The 20706-nt window shown below is 43.1% G+C and overlaps 1 protein-coding gene across 14 annotated transcripts in view; it reads left to right on the top strand.

Moving 5' to 3' along the window:
* The window catches only part of NR2C1 (nuclear receptor subfamily 2 group C member 1), a 171171-nt gene that overhangs the window by 122334 nt on the left and 28131 nt on the right, over window positions 1–20706 (top strand). For all 14 annotated transcript variants that reach the window (XM_085897226.1, XM_085897225.1, XM_085897217.1 and 11 more), the window contains 6 exons: window positions 6521–6656; window positions 7319–7498; window positions 7773–7884; window positions 16867–16963; window positions 17140–17291; window positions 17390–17543. In XM_085897226.1, coding sequence (XP_085753352.1) covers window positions 6521–6656; window positions 7319–7498; window positions 7773–7884; window positions 16867–16963; window positions 17140–17291; window positions 17390–17543 — 831 coding nt within the window. The remainder of the gene's footprint in view (window positions 1–6520; window positions 6657–7318; window positions 7499–7772; window positions 7885–16866; window positions 16964–17139; window positions 17292–17389; window positions 17544–20706) is intronic.

The raw sequence follows: 20706 nt of genomic DNA, 5'->3' as shown, positions 1-20706 counted from the left end.
CCGGGAGCAGAGGGTTTTCGCTGTTGTATTTGGAGCTGTAGTAGCCGTTGTTCTTGTTGTATTTGGAGCTGTCGTAGCCGTAGTTGTTGTATTTGATGTAGAAATCCTAACTATTAAAGTAACTCACAGTGCATGTACATTTATTCACCCATTAGACGAGGGAAAGGGAGCTATCTATCCACATTCACTTATCGAAATAACTGAGCTATAGGACCTGAATGTTGTGTGCTCATGGCTTCCAGATTCGCAACAATAATACCTGGGTTTGAGGCACATAAAATGATTTTGGTATCTGAGAAAATATGGAACACAACCAACATCATGCACTTTTCAATTATTTATTTCATAATTTACACTTTAGTATCACTGCTACTTACATACCACCTTGAATTATTTATTTGTATACTCGATCTTCATGATCTACATGGCACCCTGAATTATTTATTTATTTACTGATTGAGATACCTTTTATCATTTTACTACTTACAAACCACATTTATTTATTTATTTATCTACCTTTTACCATTCCATGACCTGCATTCCCCCTTGAATTATGTATTTATTTTTATACACGTTAGCATCCCCACTACCTACATATTTTTATTTCTTGAAAAGTAAAATGTACAAGTCCCATTTTAAGGAATGGTGTTAAGGGCTGTGTTACCAATGAGGACTTTTTTTTTCTGTACCTCTGCTGAAGGAATCTTCTGCAGTGAATCCCGAGTGTCAGAGAATACCCATTTGGATGTTTTGATACCAGTTCCAATTTGGATATAGATGTGATCCCGCAGGGAGTGGGTGCACTTGCATCTCAAAACTGGCCAAACATCTCGTGACGTCATTTGGTCTTGGAGCCACTGATTGATTGGTAGGGTGCTGAACATGAAAGGATGTTGTGTGGTGGACATGCTGCACATTTTATATACCTTTTTTTTTCTTTTTTTTTCTAGTGGGCAGACATCCTGCCTTGTAATTGAAGTCATTTCTGCCTTTGCTTTGCCAATCTGATTTTCATTGCTTGATAAGGCATGAAGGATTTCGGCAATGTTGATTGGGTTGTCACAAAGGCACTATTTAAATCTCTTCTCAATATTTTGTTGAAACTTAAGTAACTTAATTGTAAACGTAAAAGCTTCCTCCCATATAATATTTTGTGAAAACACCTTTTTCCCTTTACACGTTCCACAAGTTTAAAAGTTGTATTATTCTTTCCCCCGTTTGTAGTAATGCCATAAGTCCTTCATTATCTTGTTTCTCAGCAAATAATGAGATTGGGTAGATAAAGGGCAGGTGGCAGGAGTGCAATGAGCAGAGGAAGTGGTGACGTAAATGGACTGTAAAGCTGTGCCAACATAGCTTTCACATTGAACTCCTATTGACCTCTTTTGTATTACCAGGCTTCTCTTGTTTCCTCTCCTCACCCTCCTTTGCCCTTGCTGTTGTCCTTTGTGCCCTGCTTCGCTTCTGACACGTTACTGCTCCAAGAATACGCTTATCCTTCCTTTCCATTTAAGTTTTCCTTTCCCTACCTCACCTGAAAAAACCCACTTTGTAACCTTCACGCAATTTTAACATTCAAGATAATTATCCAAATCTCTTGCAACTGTCAGTCTTCTCCTTTTATCCTGTCACTCTTCCACCATAGCAGTGTGACCTTTCCTCCTGCTTTGCCTCTGTAGTTTTTCCTATTAGTCCCTTTCCCCTACCCCACTCCTTATCCTCCCAACATATTGCACCTTTTTTCTGTTTCCTCAACTGACGCTCACTTTTCCTCCAACTCTGTCGTTTACAACCCCCCAACCCCCCTCTATCATCTCAATCATTTACAAAGCTTGAATAATTATTATTTTCCACATTCCTGCCATGATAGTTTTGTGGCTGTTTTGGGTGCTTTCATATGAATGGCAAATGAGAAAAAAAATTAATTCTTGCATTTTTATTTTTCAATTAAATATTTTTCTTTAGCACATGTTGTAGATTATTTTAAATCTATTGTCTAATTAATGTTTATGGTCATTTGTTGCTCGCCAGTTTATTTTTTATCACTCGTACAACCCCCCCCCCTCACCTTCTCCTTAATTCCCCACTTGCTTCATTGTTCTTGCAAGTTTTGTTGCCTTCCTTCTTCCCCATACTTTGTTTCCCCTTCTTACCTGTTTGTTATTCTTTTTCTTTTTTTTTTGACTCGGATCTATAATTTCCTCTTAGCCCTTTTAAGCATTTAATGCGTTGCATATATTCCTCCCAGGTTGTTAAAATGTTTACCAAGGTGCTGTTTTGCAGGAATTTGGCAGTATGCAGGGTGGAATTTTACCAGGGAAGTTTTGGTAATAATTAATGCAGTATTATGCCGAACTGACAAACAAATATAGGAAATATGAACGATTTCACAAACAGCAAGGCAGTTTTTATAAAGGATAACATGGCAATACCAAAGTACAGTACTGTACACACGATTGCCTTCACTTTATTGCACTCCTTATAACAATTATGCTTTCATTTAGATGCAAACCAACAGCCATCTCCATCTTGAGCCATGGGACCTCGATCCACTGATCTCGTTGTTTGATGCAGCAGCTTGATTCTGTTGCTCTATTATGCAACTCCAATGGTGCCATCATCTCATTATCAAATATCAGCTGCAATGGTTTTACTCTTACTCAAGCCAGACGGCAAGTCCTGTGAGAAATGCGGACTTATCTGAAACTGTCAAAAGCATAATCTGTCCGTGGCTTTTCCTATTAAAGCATTTTCTTTTTATTTCTGCATACAAAGTTGAGGCTCTTGGAAGAGCTACGACACATAATGGACCAGAACATAACAGAATAAGAAGAAGAAGGACATAATACAAAGGGGGGAGGGGTGCACCAACAACAGGAGAGAGGGATACAACAGAGAGACACTTGAGGCAGAATGGGAATGGGGAGGAATGAGATAAAAGGGAGAAGAGGATGACATGGGGCAAACAAACTTCATACAAGCTCAAAAACATGAAGAAAAGGAAGTGAAAAACTTGGGATGAAACACAAATGGGGCGAAACAGAGGGTGAGGTACAGGAGGGAAAATGCAATAACTTAGAAAGGAGGGTTGGGCTTTCTAAGGGTTAAGAAAAGCATGAGTTTTTGTCTTATCTTCTGATATTGTTATTTCATTGTTTTTTGTGTCATTGTTTTGTCATTTTTAATTACCTCTGCCACCTTCGGTGAACAGGTTATGTTTTCACCCCTCTCTGTCTGTTTGTTTGTTTGTGTGCAGGATATTTCAAAAAGTTGTGAACGGACACAGATGAAATTTTGTGGGCAGTTTGGGTGTGTGGCAAGGACGAACTGATTCGATTTTGGTGAAGATCCGGATCCGGATCCGACTCCTAGAATTTTAAAAGATTTTTCACCATTGAGAGCTGGGGCCAAAATGATACATAGCATGATATTAAAAAAAAAAATTGGGCCCGATATGTTCTTGCGGATCAGGCATTACGTGGCGGAGGTATACACTCTACAAAGTATCCTTCTCGTTCAAGTTATTGCTTCCGACATTAAATCCTTCCTCTTCTCCAATGGCTTGATTTCCAATCATCAATTTCGATTCAGACCAGGTCACTCTAGCCTGGACATGCTGCTTCTGCTTTCCCAACAATGGATGGATGTCCTCAATGCCAGACATGAGATCAGAGCCATCTCCCTCGACATATCCCCCCATCTGCTTTCTCAACAATCCTCTTGAAGAAGTCCTTTCATTCAAGCTTTTGGGCCTCACTATCTGCCAAGATCTTTCCTGGGAAAGCCACATTTCCAAGCTGGCCTCCAAAGTCAGTCGCCGACTTGGCATCCTCCGTCGTGTAAAGTCCTTCCTTGGCATACCTGAGCTTCTGACCACATACAAAGCTTTCATCCACAGCCTGATGGAGAACTGCTCTCCCATCTGGGTTGGTGCTCCTGCTTCGCACCGAGCTCGGCTTTATGCTGTGGAAACCAAGGGTTTTAGGATCATTGGTATATCCCACGTTGAAGCTGAGACTTTGGGTCTCTCACTCTTTCACCGCAGGCAGGTGGGTTGTCTTTCTTTCTTCTACTGTCTCTTCTCTGGCCTTGCCCCCCCCCTTTTGCTGTTTGGATGATCTATCCCCCCCATATTTCCGCAGGGCAATCAAGGTCCGCCAACAACCCCCTTCTGGTGAAACTACCAAAATAAAAAATTACTGCTGACTTTCACTCTTTCATCCTCTTTATTTTTTTTTCCTGCCTCTGGAACAAACTCCCACACACTCTTCAATCCCACTCTTCCCTCCAGTTCTTCAAAACAGCTGTTCACCATAATCTTATATCTTCCAAAACGATGATCTTTTCTACCCCTGTTAATCCACCCAAAACCCACCTCCTTCAAATCCACTGCTTTCCTTTCTGAAAATCCCTGTAGTGTCCATCTAGTTTACCCTTAGTACTCACCCATCTCTCTCCCTTCCACAGATCTCCTCAAGTCTGTTCCATACTGTTTTGTGCTTCCCTCTCCTGCCCCTTTTGTCTCCTGCTGCCTTTGTTATATGTTCTGTGTGTTGGCTCTTATACCAGCCTCCACAATATATACAAAAAAAAAGTTGTGGGTTTGTGTACATATCACTTTTACCTTTGGTCTCTGTTCTTTATTCTCCCTCTCTCTTCTGTCTCCTTCTCTCCCTGTCTATTGCATCACCCCCCACCTCCCACCCTCAAAACCCCACATTTTAAGAAATGAAATTTTTGGGTCTCACTGTCTCTTTGATCACCATCTTATGTCATCCCCCATCCCTACCTGTGATATTTTCTACATCCATTGATCCTATCAAATCCAATCCTCTGACGTGTATGGTTGGTTTGTTCTTTCTTTCTCTCCTGATCTGCCCAAAGGCAGTTTCAGTGATGCTCAAGCAGTCTCATGGCAAGGATTACACTGTGTAGTTTACGGTTGCTTCCTATTGATAGTGCAGAAATTTTAGCTTTTGTTTAGGATACCGGTGGTAATTCGCTTGCGCCTTTCGAAAGTCTTCGTGTGATATTTATCATCCAATTAATACTAGCAAACATGTCCCTAGTTTAAAGTCTGTCTGAGGGATGGTACCCTTTGTTTTATAATGCCCGAGTGCAAAACACTAATCTGGCAGTATCTTGTTGGGCTGGGAATCGCACCCAGACTACCAGACCTAGATAGCTCAAAGATAAATGTGCTTCTCTGCACCACCCTGTAGGATACCTTTGGTATGTTTTTTTTTTTGTTTTGTTTGTTTTGCTTTAAATTTTTGCATGCAAGGAAGAATTTATTCGATTTTGATGAAGATCCGGATCTGGTTACGAGAAATTAAAATTTTTAAAAGTTGCTCTTCACTATTGAGAGATGGGCCAAAATGATATCTCGCATGATATTTCAAACGGTTATGGACGGGTTGTGACAACAACTTGGTGGATGAGTTGGTGAGGTGACGAGAATAAGCCAATTAGATTTTGATTCAGATCCGGATCCATATCCGACCTATCAGTTGGATACAAAATGTAAACTGTTCAACCTGGCGGAGGTATGTGCTCTTCCGAGTTCCGTTCCAGTTTTCATTGTTATCCCTACGCTTTAAAAAATATGCGGGGATATTGCAATTGGCTGTCTGTCTGCCTGTCTGTCCAGGTTTACCCATCTGTCACTCTGTGTCCTCCTAAACGGTTGTGCAGAAACTCATCACACTTGTTAGTCATGATCACCACATGACAGGAAGGTGTGAGAGCAGTATCATTTTTGGCCCTGCCCCTTGGGTACTTGGGGTGGAGTCAAAAGGTCAAATACCGAAAAATGCAATTACGGGCATATTTTTAAATGAAACTTAGTGCATGCAATCAACATTGGGGGACGCATGAAATATGTAACTTATTTTGGATTTGACCCTCGGTTCATGCCCCCACAGGGTGGGGTGGGGCCTTAGAGTCACAGAGGTCAAAACTGATTTTTTTTTTTTTAACTCAAGATGAGATATTGGGTCATTCCTGCTGGAACTTTTTTCCCATCTTTCAACTTTGCTTTAGGTGGGAAGAGTCGGGATTTGCGATGGCGCACCATCAACTTCGCTCTGGTTAATCATTAGTTTGCTGGTTGTGTCATGGTTAGTGTTTTTAGTAAATTAAATACAGGGTACATCTAATGCTCCTCCACGTGTCTCAAACATTGTAGGGGGGGAGAACTAGAAAAACGAGCAAACGTATGATTGCTTTGTGTTAATTTTGTAAGATTTTTATTTTTTGATGTTCCTTTAATTTCAATGAAACAATTTGAGACTTTTTTATTTTTAAGCTTGATTGTAGCTTTGTAATATCTTTTAAGATCTGCAATTTTTGGATCTCATGAGTCATGGATAAAATCTTGAGTGCTGACAAATTTTGGGTCCGTCAATAAAACACCGACAGTGATTAATATAAGCAGTCATTGCTTGTCGGTGTCATCATTGTCGCCGTGTTTGTTTGTTTTATTGTTTCATTTTTGCATTTTCTCTCCTCTTATCACCAGCTTATATCAGACACCCAATCTGATTACCTGTCGGCTCTGCACAAGGAACGACCGGTGGTTAAGGTGGAGACTGCAGCATCACGTCTCCTTCCCCCCACTGTGGAGCACTGTGTTGTTTGTGGAGATGTAGCATCAGGTGGAATGCCCATGGGATTTAATGCATCCTTTTACCACATCTCATGCTAATTTATACACACTAGCCCTCCTTTAAAGTATAACTGAGATACTGATTGCAAACTAAATAAGGTGAATATATTGATAATTGCTCTTTTCATCAGTGGTGGAAAAGTTTTTGAGTTTAATTTTAATTTGGAAGCGCCACTGATTCCATCTGCATCTGCACTTATCCTTGTTAGCACTCACAGGGTTGATCAAATGTTATTTTAATGGAAAACTGTCCTTGATATTGTTACCAAGCTGTCTTTGATAGTTTAAACCCGAGACAATAAATATTTTACATCATTACCTAAGTTTTCCCAATATTTTTCATTTTCTGACTATCATTTGGTGTGCTTTGTATGTTTTTTTGGAATTCCCTTCTTTCAAGTTTTGTTTGCAACTTCTTTGCATTGCCGTTGTTGACTGCTTAAATCTGAGAATTTTCTTTTATAAAATTCTTTCCTTTGTTCTCCAATTCTCCTGACCGGATTCTACAAAGGATCGTATTTGTCAGTTGTCCAACTTGATTCCACTTGCTTGTCTCTTCCACCATCCGACATGAAAGTAAAGAGACCCTTTTGAAGGTACTATTCGATGGGGGATACTTCCACGCAAGCTGATGATGCTTCCCTCTCGCAGGTCGACACTACGGAGCAATGAGCTGTGAAGGATGCAAAGGATTCTTCAAGCGCAGCGTTCGACGCAGTGTGGTGTACACATGCCGTGGGAACCGGGACTGCCTAATAACCAAGAACCATCGCAATCGCTGCCAGTACTGCCGATTGCAAAAATGCTTGGTAATGGGCATGAGGCAGGAATGTAAGTGCATTGGAGGTATTGTCTTTCCCCGCCTCCTCATTCACAAGTACTTGCATCAGAGTTTGACAAAGAAGTTCAACTTTTTTTTTTAACGAACATTAACCTCTTTTATAATACTAGACAAAATAGCATGATGTTGTTAGTGGTGTGCCATGGAGAGAGATGTGCTATATTTATGCCAATTGGTAGACTCAAAAAAACAAAAAATATATACTCATGTCAAGCTGTTTATTTCAAATGCTGTACTGCTATTTCTTGCCGTCCACCACTTCAGCCGTACAGAATGAGCGCAAGCCAACAGATAAGGGAGGGAATAAGGTGTATGGGCGGAAAGACTTTGGTACCACGGGATCTGCGTCTTCAGCTTTTTACAAGAACAACAGCAGGTATGAGGCTGCACAGAGAAACAGATGAACCTGCACAAGGTTCTTCACTCATGAGCTTTCGAAAGTTGATGCTTTTAAATGTATGCAGGATAGTGAAAAATTTCACACCTCAAAGTTGGTCTTCTGTACTAATAAGTGTGTGTGTGTGTGTGTGTGTGTGTGTGTGTGTGTGTGTGTGTGTGTGTGTGTGTGTGTGTGTGTGTGTGTGTGTGTGTCCTCCATAACTCCAAAACCATAAAACTTATCAGCCTCAAACTTTGCATGCATACTAAGGGAATGCCAAGGAAGTGCACAAATGAAAATTGGGTGTTTGGGTTAATTAAAACACCCCTTTTGAAGATAATTAATGGCCTTATTTAAATATATCCTCATCAGGCAATCATCGGCCACCTCGCTCTTTGGGGTCTCAAGGCGTCTCCTGAGTAACCTCGCTGGGGTGTGAAGCCACCATGTTTTTTGACCTGCTCAACCATGCCTTGACGTGGAACAGACCGCAATGATTTCTTAACAATAAAGTTTTCTTTTTCACTTTCCTCACTCATATTATCGAATGCCTATTCGTCATAGCTACAAATTGCTGTCTGCATCGCTTTTGTATGTGTTATAGTTTTCAAATTCGGGGCTTGGAGCGATTTCATGCATTATGATTATGATACGATGCAATTTTTTTTACGATCTACTCTCACTGACAAATTAAAGTAGGATATAATCGAAATATTATTTCGGCCTTGAAGATCGTGGATATTGTCTGGACTAAATAAGTGTCGAAATCTGGAGTGAAATATGATAATTTAAAGAAATAACGAGTCTTATGACTAAGCCTATATACCTATTTTCTTTAAGCAAGCAAGACTATGGTGTCTTCTCCTCCTTGTATACACAAGAAAATGTGAAATTTCCAAAGCATTAAACTTATCTTTTTCTGCTAGTTGGAGAAGTATGCTGAGTGAACAAAAGATTGAGAAATGCTAAAATTAACCAGCTTCATGAACTACATGATTTAATGCATTCACTGCTTAACATCATGCCCTGTCCCTCAGAGGGACTACTTATCCAAAGTGTCCTCCACATCTGTGTTTATATTTGCGGAGGTTTCACGAGGTGTTCTTCAAGAAATCAAAGCAAATTGGGTGAAAAACGAACATTTTAAAATAAAGTCATAATGTTTGCGCAGACCACGGACCGATGTATCACGTGACGCATACACAGACGAACAGGCAATGTGGCGGATTATCTGCAATGTTTATTTCATGGGTGATTAAACTTTGCAATGTCTCCAGGGTGTTACTACATTAAACAGCCACTCTTTTGTGCATAAAGTCATTATTTGAATGAATTCACTTTATTTCTTTAACTGCTGCGGGCACGGTGAAGACCGCCTTTAACATTAAAGGGATCCTTTATTGTATGCAGCCACAGACTGACCAGCTATTCCTGATCAACCATTTCTGAGCGAGTGGTTCGTGCTCCGTCATTCATTCTGAGCGAGTGTTTCGTGCTCCGTCATTCATTCTGAGCGAGTGTTTCGTGCTCTGTCATTCATTCTGAGCGAGTAGTTTATGCTTCGTAATTCATTCTGAGCGAGTGGTTCGTGTTCCGTCATTCATTCTGAGCGAGTGTTTCGTGCTCTGTCATTCATTCTGAGTGAGTAGTTTATGCTTCGTAATTCATTCTGAGCGAGTGGTTTGTGCTCTGTCATTCATTCTGAATGAGTAGTTCGTGCTCCATCATTCATTCTGAGCGAGTTGTGAAATAACACCCGATTTCTGAGCTGTTTACCTATTATGCCTGAGGGGAGGGGGTGTTTGCCTCCGGACAGCTTGGCTCTGGACGCATCGGGGCATTTGTCTCCGGACAGCTTGGCTCCAGATGCATCCGGGTGGTGTTTGCCTCCGAACGAGGGTTTCCTGTCCAGACGTGCCCGGATGGGAGTTTGTCTCTGGATGTGTCCGAGCAGTGTTTGTGCCTGGGCCATATTTATCGTCCCAGCAGAAACAACCATGTTACATACAGGAAGAGGCTGCATTTAAGCTATGGGCTACAAACTAATTTGAGTCAGTACTTCTGTGCATTTTAATATGAATAAGTTACCAGTGTTACACACGGTAAACAGGTGGCAAAGAGAATTTGCATCCCCTCCACCCCCAGCCCTTTGTTCCCCACCAACAAAGCATTTGAAATATTTTTTAGGTTTGTTTGCAGAAATACTGATGCGGCAGACAGTAAAAAGGTATCGTGACACTAAGACGGTAATTAACATCGTATTTTTTATTGTACATGGTGAGAACTTGTAATACACTCTGCCACCTGGAGCGGTGATACACGATACACATTTACATTGAGAATTTAAGACTGTCCCCCCGACCTTAGACCACCAGCAAAGATGAAAACACTCCTATGCACTAATTGTCATGCTGATGCTATATAATAGAATATAATTAATAGGCTGCTGCTCAACGATTTAAATCATAACCGCACTAGAAATCGAAGTGTTAACATCACCGTCATACCGAAAAAAAAACAAACAAAAAAAAACAGGGAGTCTGGAACACTGATGCTAACCATTACATTGACGTGTTTCGACTTATGAGTAACGTACAAGTAATGTGTGTCGACGTGTGTCAACGATCGCGTAACGTACCTACAACACGTTACTCATAGGTTAGAAATAAGTTACGGGTACGCTAAACATTACCTCGACGTGTTTCGACTTATGAGTAACTTACAAGTGATGTGTGTCGACGTGTGTCAATGATCGCTTAACGTGCCTACAACTTATAGCCAGCATTATGCGGAACGTGTGAGTCATACGCTGGCATATGTCGAAAAATTTCAAGCATTGAAAATTTGTCTAACACCTCGGCGTACTACGACGTATGCCAGCGTACAAAGACGTATGCCAGCTTACTACGACGTATGCCAGTGTACTACGACGTATGACAGCGTGCTCTTAACGTATACAAACTTACCCATAACGTATTCAACGTGTGCCAGCGTTTTAGCCAAATTTTGCATATGTCGGGCATACGCTGGATAGATCGTCAAGGTGTGGCAGGGCCTTTAGGAAGGACGATTCCAATCTTTGAAGGTGTCTGTCCTTGGGACCTGTTTGCAGTCATGGCAAAAGGTGGTCTGATTGGGAACTGGCGGCGCTGCATCTTGAATTCAAAGGTGGTGTCTGAGAGGGAGCTCGGAATCCGTGGAATGAAGATCTGTCGACCAGCATGAACACCCGCAGAAATGGTTGCTTCAATGACATGGTCGTGCATCCTAATAACCACATAGCTTGTTCCATTGCAGTGACCCTTGTCAAGATCAATGTTGCATCGCAACATGATTGGACATTTTTTCTTCAGGTGTAATAAATGCGGAGGCATTCCAGAGGTACATATAGTGTTCAAAAATTCTTGTGGATATTGGTGGCAGTTTTCAGTATCAAGTCGGTTGTCAGCACTCTTGTATTTATGGTGTTCTCCAGGAAAATTACCCTTCATGTGGTAGTTCACCTCATCAGCAGCATGATTTGTTGGGCAAAGAATAGCACCTGAACAAAGCCATTGAGGCATTTGGTAGTTTTGCTCCAGAGCATCAAACATAAAGTTGCACAAATCAATGAGAGTTTCACCTTTTAGTTGGAAGTCTTGATGTACTTTGATTTTGTGGTCACTGAATTCTTTGTCAAGTGGAAGTCTTCCTTCACCAATTGCTGGAAGTTCATTTTCAAAATCAGCAGCACCTCCACCTGCCAATTGAACTCTCATGTTTTTAGTAAGTTTCATCACTCTTACATTTGGCCACAGTGGAGAACTTTTAAAACATGCTTCAATAATATCAGCACGACTCCCATGACGAACCACAGGAAATACTTGTCGCCAGTCACCAGCAAAGGCAACTATCACACCACCAAAGTCCTGGTCAGTTTCACGCATGTCCTTGAAACTTGTCCACTGCCTCATAAACCTGTGTCAGCCATGGTTACTTCATCAATGACCAGTAATGTGCAGTGATATCTCTTTTTGAAATGGAGCAAATAGAAGTTTCATTGAGACATTCTATTGGAACTTTGCATCTGGAGTGAAGAATCCAGCCATTGGGAAGGAGAGTGACTGCAATCCCACTGGTGGTAGTTGCCAGTGCCACTTTCTTATCTGCACGAAATGCTGCAAGGACAGTTGTTCGAAGAAATGTCTTGCCTGTGCATCGAGTGCGATCATAAGCCCTCTTTCATTATACACAGAATCGATCACATCATTGTCGTTGTGTAGCTGTTCAGTATTTAAGTGTGACAAGTTGTCATGCAGAACCTGGGCGAGAGCATCAATGTTTTATTCAGTTTTTTTCTCTGATTTCTCTTGGAGCTATGTGAGTAGCAGAGGTGAGATCTGGCCTGGGTAATATGAAGTGAGTGGTGAGGTCATATCCCATGGTGCTGTAGTTCCAATAAGACTGTATTGATAATGTATTCATTTGGTTCATCAACACCATCACGGCCATCAACACCATCATGACATTCGGTCATGACGGAGAACATGAATGTGTCGGTTCCAGAAGTCTTGAGGATCAGAGGGCTGAATCCACATGAGAATTGTTGCAAAAACCTCTCACAACTGTGGGCCAAATTTCACCGACTTCTTCCATGATTCCATCAATGTCATTGTCATCACCTGGAAAACCAAGTTTGAGACATACGGCAAGGAATGTTGGCTGTTCGTCGTCATTGATGGTTTTGAGATCTGAAAAGCTTGTGGGTCCAGGTGTGTGGAATAGTAGTGTTCGAAGGAAGTATAATTCTGACTGTTGTGGATTCAGATTTATCACAGGAACTTGGTCAAGCATGTCAGAAAATGGCTCTTCCTCATTTTCATTGTTTGTGAGACGGTTTTGGATCATTTTTGATCATTTGACCCACTTGGTGCCTTTCCAGATATTGTGTTGATAAATGTCAGGATAAATAACTTTCTGAGCTTCTGGAGCATGCCTATTTAAGTCAAAGTAATCCATGAGTTTTGTCTTCGGTGGTGGTGGCTTCCTTGGTAATTGTGCATCCTCCAGATGGAAAAGAACTGTTTGTTCATTTTGACGGTGAAGTGGTAGTTTAGAAACAGGAGGATACTTGTCTAAAATCTTGAATTTATACAATCGCCAGTATGCCTCAGAATGCCTCAGAAGCACTTACATAACATGTATTAAGATATCTTTCAATTTCATCATTTGTGATGTCTCTCTCGTCTCTCTCGTCTCCATTGGCAAGTCGTACCATGACACGATCTGAGCCTTTACATGTGTAATTGTACAGGTATTTGACACAGCTGACACTGATGACAACCTCAACATTGAAATGAGCATTGTATTTCAAACTCAAGAATGGGTTGTATGGAACAATCTACCGGTTGTCTAGCCTGAAGTGTTGACCCCTGGCTTTCGTCTTGTGAGTGCGGTCACCATCCTCTGTCAATTTCCTCCTGTATTCTGGGAACATTCCATTTGTTATTACTGTGTCCTTCCGAAATTCCTTTGGGAAGTGCTCATCACAGATCTTACCGGCTTGGCCAGTGGACACCATACACGGGCTGATTGGGTTGACTGGACCACATGGATCATGAAACATATGCTTTGTTACGATGTTGTACAGCTCAGGATTTGCTGCACTGTCCGGGATTTCTGCTGAAGCTACCTTGTCAATGTCTGATGGTTGCCGAGGCTTGCTGTCATCAGACACGATGAGCAAGAGATGGGAATGGGGCAAGCCTCTCTTCTGGTCCTCCTTCGTTGCTGTGTGGGCCACAACATTGCCAATATTTTTAGTCAAATCATCAAGGAGCGATTGCAGTTTGATGTGGAAAACTCGGGCACAAATATCTGGTGATCACTGGGCTTTTCATTGTGAAAGAGCGATGCCTTGATTTCAGGTAGGTTCAGGTTACAGGTGAAAGTTATAAAACAGTCGGACTTGCTATACATCCTCGTAATAGCCATTGCATCTTGAAAAGCCTCAGTGTACTATCTTGGGGAACCACCATAGATGGTGGGTGGAAGAATCACTTTTGTACCTGCATGCATTGCATCATTAGAAAAAAACTGCATCCAACAATCCCTTGTTCTGTTCAGCTCCGATTTCAGTCTGATGGGACTTTACTCATCTGAGCCGTTGAGCTTCTATTTTGGCAAAAGCATCAATAACATATTGCTGTGAGTCTGCGGGATTTCAAAAGAATATTGGACTCAGTGGTGTGTATCTGAAGGCGATGACGATAGTATTATGCAGGTGATACGTGATCACATGCATTGACATGCACAGTTATTGAGGTGTGTCCATCTGTTCCATGAGAAAATAGCAAGACAGTGAAATGGGTAAGTTAAGATGAGGATTATACCTGAGTCGGTTTTCTGCCTCATGATTTGTGTCATGGAAGTATAGCGGTGCAAATTTTGGTTGTTCACCTGTTCCAGGCCTGAGTGATCCAATCCTATGATACACTTTTCCCTGAATTTTGAAAGTGGGACGAAAGCCATGCACAATGTGTTCATCACATCCTATAGAAGCCATAGTAAGGGCATTGTTGTATGTCCTCAAATTGTCAAGGAATGCAGAACCTCCAGTTTCATACAACTGCTGCATTTCAGGTGGGGCAAGTGGAAAATTATCCAAGTGAACATTTCCCTTTTCACAACAAAATCCTGGTCGCTCTTCCTTCCAACGATAGGCATTGCACTATGTGCATGCACTGCCTGCATAAAATAGGCTGGGAAGTTCATGATGTTGGACTTTGTATGAGAAATCACTTTCCCAGAAGAATGCAACATCTTTTATAGCATCCTTTTTTGTATTTGATCTGATAGCGGCTATGGTTTGTCTGTCTCTGAGCTTATACTGCTGTGCAATTCTCCCTGCCCTTTGCTCATCATATAGCTTTGCATCATGAGTCTGTTGTCTTTGGTCACTAAGTCTCTTTGTGCTCTCTGCTCATCATTTTCACGGGTCTGTTGTCTTTTGTCAGTGAGTCTTTGTGCTCTGTGCTCATCTGTTTCATGCATCCTTGCATCATGAGTCCGTTGTCTTTGGTCAGCAAGTCTTTCTGCCTTGTGATGTTGAGTCTCATTGGGCATTATTTCTTTGCATCTTTTAGTGCCACTCCTATTTGTGAGAAATATTTAGCTTGCGAGCTCGTCGTGGCATGATGAACGATCTGCAAATAAAGGGGAGGAAGCCAAATGTACAGTATATGGATTAATTACCTCCTCTTGAACGATCTGCAAATTGAGAGCAGTAAACAAATAAAGTATATAGATCATTATTTACCTCCTCCTGTTCACTGCCTATACTAAGGAGCGATTTGCAACAACAAAACATCAAATAAGGAAAATAGATTCTCTTGTTCACCACCGATGCTACGCGAAGCTTAGCCGCAGGAGGAGGCCACACGAAGAGAGGATGTTGCAAACTTCGAAATTCAAAACACCACCCACTGTGTAAATCAAAAGGCATCTGTTGCATACAGTGCTGATTCTCCTTATAAACAGTAATGGTTTAATCACAGTACGGCCGTTTTACCTCAAACGCCATGTCTCTCCAAGTACCACCCACACAGACAAAACCAACCGTCCTTCTGTTCCCAATGACGTCACTGCCGTTGTTCAAACGTGTAGATTCTAAACATAACATCACCGCCATGCAATTACAAACCTCGCCGCACAATGCAAAACATCCCCCGCTGTGTAATTCAAAACACCTCACTGTACTGGAAAATATGGGGACAGAAATACTGTACAGTAGATGATAGAGACTTGTAATACCCTCCCACACCTGAAGTTGGCACTACACAATACACATTTACATGGAGAATCTGCATCCACTCCTTCCCCCAAGACCACAGGCGAAGATAAAAACACCCCGAGATCCTCTGGAGCAAGTCTGGATGTAAATGGCCCAGAACTGTAGGAGGAGCACGACAAACAAACACACACACAAACAAACAAACACACACACACAAACAAACAAACAAACAAACAAACACACAAACAAACACACAAACAAACACACACACAAACAAACAAACACACAAACAAACAAACACACAAACAAACACACACACAAACAAACAAACACCGGTCTGTGAATTATAGTGAGGATGACTGTTAGAAAATGGATTTCAGACATTATTTTGTTTCCATCTTCACTGTTATTCTCTGCAGAATCATTTTGATGAGACGGTATGAATCGTAATTAATGCTCCACCACGTGTCTGTCTCCCCTTCCTCTCACCTCACACCGTCTTCCCTTCCCCCACCCCTCGTCGCTCCCCCACCCCTCGTCGCTCCCAGACGCCCTCGTCGCTCCCACACCCCCTCGTCGCTCCCACACCCCCTCGTCGCTCCCACACCCCCTCGTCGCTCCCCCACCCCTTCTCGCTCCCACACCCCTTCGCGCTCCCACACCCCTCGTCGCTCCCACACCCCCTCGTCGCTCCCCACCCCTCGTCGCTCCCCCTCCCTTCTCTCTTTTCCCCTCCACCTCTCTACTCTTCCCCCCTCGCTCTCTCCCACCCCTTTCTCTTCCCCCCTCTTTTTCTCCCCCCCCCATCCCCTTTCATATTCCCGTCAGCGAAGCGACGGGTGGTATTTGCTAATATGGAATAACCTTTCTAAGCCTGAGCCCACATTTGAACACTCAAATTTCAGCAAAAACGAACGATGGGACTTTTCCTCTTCATCCTGTAGTCTGTTGGACGATCATAAGCATCATTTTTAAAAATGGAGTTTCCTCCTGTAATGACAACTGCCATATATGCACAAGATTTTGCTCATCTGAAATTTCTGAGATTGAATAAACTGTTTGGACTTGGGCTCTCCTGACTTTGACTTGCCACACTACCACTCTCTACGAATCCATCTGTTACGTGTGCCTCCCACTCCTCTCCAAAACCTGCCCATCTCTCTCATATTCCCCCTGCTTTCCACTTTGTCTTAACTTCCCCTGCCCAGGCTGGGTTTGCCGTATGACCATTCGGGCCTGGATGACAGTTCTGTCAGCCTGCTGCGTACTGATGGAACAATGCTTCATGCTATGCAAGCAGCAAAGGTGTGCTTCTACTATACAGAGGATTGGTGTACTGATTACAGTATAGCAGCTGGAGATGTTTTCTCTTCTCCGAAAGACTGGTCGTTGTACTGAGGACTGTTTGAAAATTTGCCATATGTGGTGCTTATGTTGTCTCTCTCTCTCCTACCACCCGTAATTTGTACTTCTTTCAACAGCTATCGTCCTGTCAAGGTGACTTGAACACATTAGCAAGTGTGGTGACTTCTCTTGGAATAAAGCGGGAAGCAGGTTTAATGCCTAATGCAGATGAAGCATGTAATGGTGATAACTTATCTTGGCCAAATGGTCACTCCACAATTTCAAGCAGGTGTGTGCAGTGATCTTGCTGAGTATGGAAGAAAGGTTTTCTTTGTCTAATAATAATTTGATTTATTTGTATGAAATTTGCTCTTGACATCTCCGCAGGTCTTTAAATAGCCTTGTGAAGGTGATGAATGAAGAGAGTCCATGTGAGAAAAACTCTGGAGGGCTCTTGGTTGACCAGATGGCAGACGGGCATGAAATGGACCAGTCAGACTGTGTCACACCGCTGCTATCAGCTGAACACGCAGACTTCAAGGTTGCCAACGTTCTGCAAGTCTTTGAAATATGTCTATGTAAAGATAAAATTTTAGTATCTATGAGAACTTCTCCTGATTCGACTTGGCAAAACATGCTTGTAGACATTGCAGCAATTGCTGATAGGCGTTGTCTGTTTACTAATAATGGGTAAAAACAATACAATTGCTACAAAACATACATAAATACGTACATAAGTCGATGATGTGAGCTGAATACAAAGAATAAATAGTAGTCATTCAGTCCTGGATTGAAATCTTCTTATTCTTCCTCCTTCGCCTCCTCTTCTTGTTATTCAACGGCCACAATTATGCCCACGTTGTTGTTGGCCGGGGAAAGCTTGGCCGAAGTCTTTGATAAGCTGGCTGGCCAGGCCTGACGTTCAACGTTCAAGGTGAGGGCAGGAATTTGGAATTTGCCAATGGTGCTGGCAATAGTTTGCCTACTCTTCGTGAAGGACACCATGGGATCTTTCACATTCACCAATGAATGCCAGCAGACTGGGCATTCGTTTTAATGTCCAGTCCATCTGAGGGATGGACACACATTGCTTAATCACACTACCTCTCTACTTTTTCTTCTTCTTCTTGCATATGGCAGCTTGGCTGCTGAGTTGCTATCATTTTGTTGTGGCGCGACTATACCGCTGATGCTGTGTCTTTATACCAGTACACTGGTACTCATATCACCGACTTCAGAAGGATAACATGCTGAGTCAACCCCACCTGGTGTTAATTCAGTGTGGTTTTAACTCGAGACCCGAGGATCCAAAGCCCACCACCCTAACCATTCTCCCTCTCTCTATCGCGTGCAGCTTGTGGCTGCTGGTTGCATCATTGGTTGGGACGCGGCTATGCCGCTGATGCAGTGTCCCCCTTACCAGTACACTGGTACTCATTTTGCCGACCTCGGAAGGATGACAGGCTGATTCAACCTCCTGGTGTATTTTAATTCAGTGGCCAACGGGGCTTGAACTCAGGACCATAGGATCCCAAGCCACCACCCTAACCACTAAGCCAACACCAGCCTACCCTAACCATTAATCCAACACCAGGCATAAGTCAGACTTATGGTCTGAAGGAACTTGGGGGGGTCTTTTGGGCCCTGGGTGTCTTTTGGGAGTTTGGGTCTTTTTGGATCTTCGGGTCTTTTTGGATCTTCAGTTCTTTTTGGGTCTTTGGGTCTTTTTGTCAAGTCAGGTCAGATTAGATCTGTGACTTGCTACAGGTTCCATGTAAACCTTCACTAACCCATTTCATGGACGGGTTGTCGGTGACTAAACCGTCTCCCCCACCAGGTTTCCTGATGAGGAGGGTGTTTGGATATGGATACCTAGCAGGATTAAAAACAAACCCTTTTAAAGGGCGGAGGAGGTCCTATGAGCCAACGGCCATCCATATCTAGTGCCCAACTGTCTGTGGATGTCGTCCTGCAGTTTGGTTACTTCTTATTAGGAGGTTGGTGGCAGGATGTGCACTCCGGCCACCAGAAAACCCTTCATGCCGCAAAACATTCTCGAAGCATAAAAAAATCTGAAAACCCACTCCGTGGGAGTACCTCCTGTGCAGATTCCCTTTGCAGGGCAGCTCACCGAAAGACGGGATTGGGGCAAAGCCTTCGGGACCCCACTCTTTGATGATAGAAGGAAAACCACGGGGTAACCTTCCCGGGTCAGATTGCGGTAGTGAATGTCGAGGTGGTGCTGAGGTGTCATCCACCAGACGGTGGTCTCCCTGGGTTGACCTGAGGCGGTACCTTCAAGTGGGTACCTGGAATGTCCAATCCTGAAGAGAGGATGATCACCTGTCTGTGTTATCACCTGAGCTTAAGTGTTTGGACATCGGCATGGCAGCGCTCTCTGAGGTTCGGGGACCGAATTGCGGCGAGATCATGTTCGGTGGTGACACCGATTGGTCTGGTCGCTCTGATCATTATCATGCCCAATGAGTTGCTGTAGCTGTGTCCAATAAGCTGACTCGAATGATAAATGAGGTAACACCGGTCAGCAAGCGTATTATGAGACGAAGGATTCGTCACTCCTTGGGTTTCATTTCCCTGGTTTTTGTTTATGCTGCGACTGAGGCGAGTGATCTCACCGTGAAAGACACATTCTATGCCTCACTCAGTCTGTGGTTGATCAGTGCCCCAGGCGAGAGACTTCTAGTCTTGGGGGATTTCATTTGCATCGACTGAAACTGATAGGGATGGTTGAGACATGTGTTCGTCCCCATGGATCTGGAACTGTAAACCAGAATAGCACCAAGTTCCTTGATTTTGCCAGAAGTCATTGACATAAGGTGGCTGGTTCATGGTTTCATCACCCACAGGCTCATTGCTGGACTTGATGTTCCAACGCAGGTGGTGTGGCAAAGGAGATGGACCATATGGTCACTGGAGGATGATCCAGAACTGCAAGGTTTACCAGTGTTCAGTTCCTCAACACCGACCACAGGCTTATTGGAGTAACTCTGAAGTTGTGGCTTAAATCTAGGAGTTTGGTACCATCCCAGCTGAGGCTTAATGTTGGCAAGCTCAACGATGAGAGGGTAGCTGAGGAGTTTGCGAACATGCTGAGTGGGGATTTGGGGGGTCTGGGTGCTTTAGGGAATCCTGAAGTGTTGTGGAGTGCCTTCAAGACCACCGTCCTTGATGTTGTTGGTGGATGTCTTGGACCTCACCATAAGGCGAAGAATAATTTTCTCTCAAGGGACAATGGATACCGTTGACCAGAGTCGCAGGGCCAGGCTGAATAAAACTGAACGTGCGCTAACGGTGGACAAGGCCTATGTGCGAGGAATCTGTGAGGGGGTAGAGCATCACCTGTGTTCAAGTGATTCTCATCCTGCTTGCAGGGGAATTCACGTATTGCGTTCCTCCAAGCCTGTCCCTCAGTGTACTGGGGTTGGAATGGAGGGTGGTGTGCTCTTGACAGAGGAGTCCGAAGTGAAGGCCCACTGGGACGGTTACTTTGAACGGCTGTACTTGGCTGGTCCACCAGCTGTCGAGTTGGATGTCAGGATTGTTACTATCCCTATTCCTGACCCCCCACTCAACGATGATCCACCTTCGTTTGTGGAAACACAGGCTGCGGTGAACCGATTGAAATGGGGTGAAGCTCCAGGTATCTATGGCATCCATGCTGAACTTCTCTTGGCTGCTGGAAA

The sequence above is a fragment of the Eptatretus burgeri genome, chromosome 10 (assembly GCF_056783735.1).
Source record: "Eptatretus burgeri isolate ZD-2024b chromosome 10, Ebu_testis_v1, whole genome shotgun sequence".
Lineage (NCBI taxonomy): Eukaryota > Metazoa > Chordata > Myxini > Myxiniformes > Myxinidae > Eptatretus > Eptatretus burgeri.
This window is presented reverse-complemented; position numbering and strand designations above follow the sequence as displayed.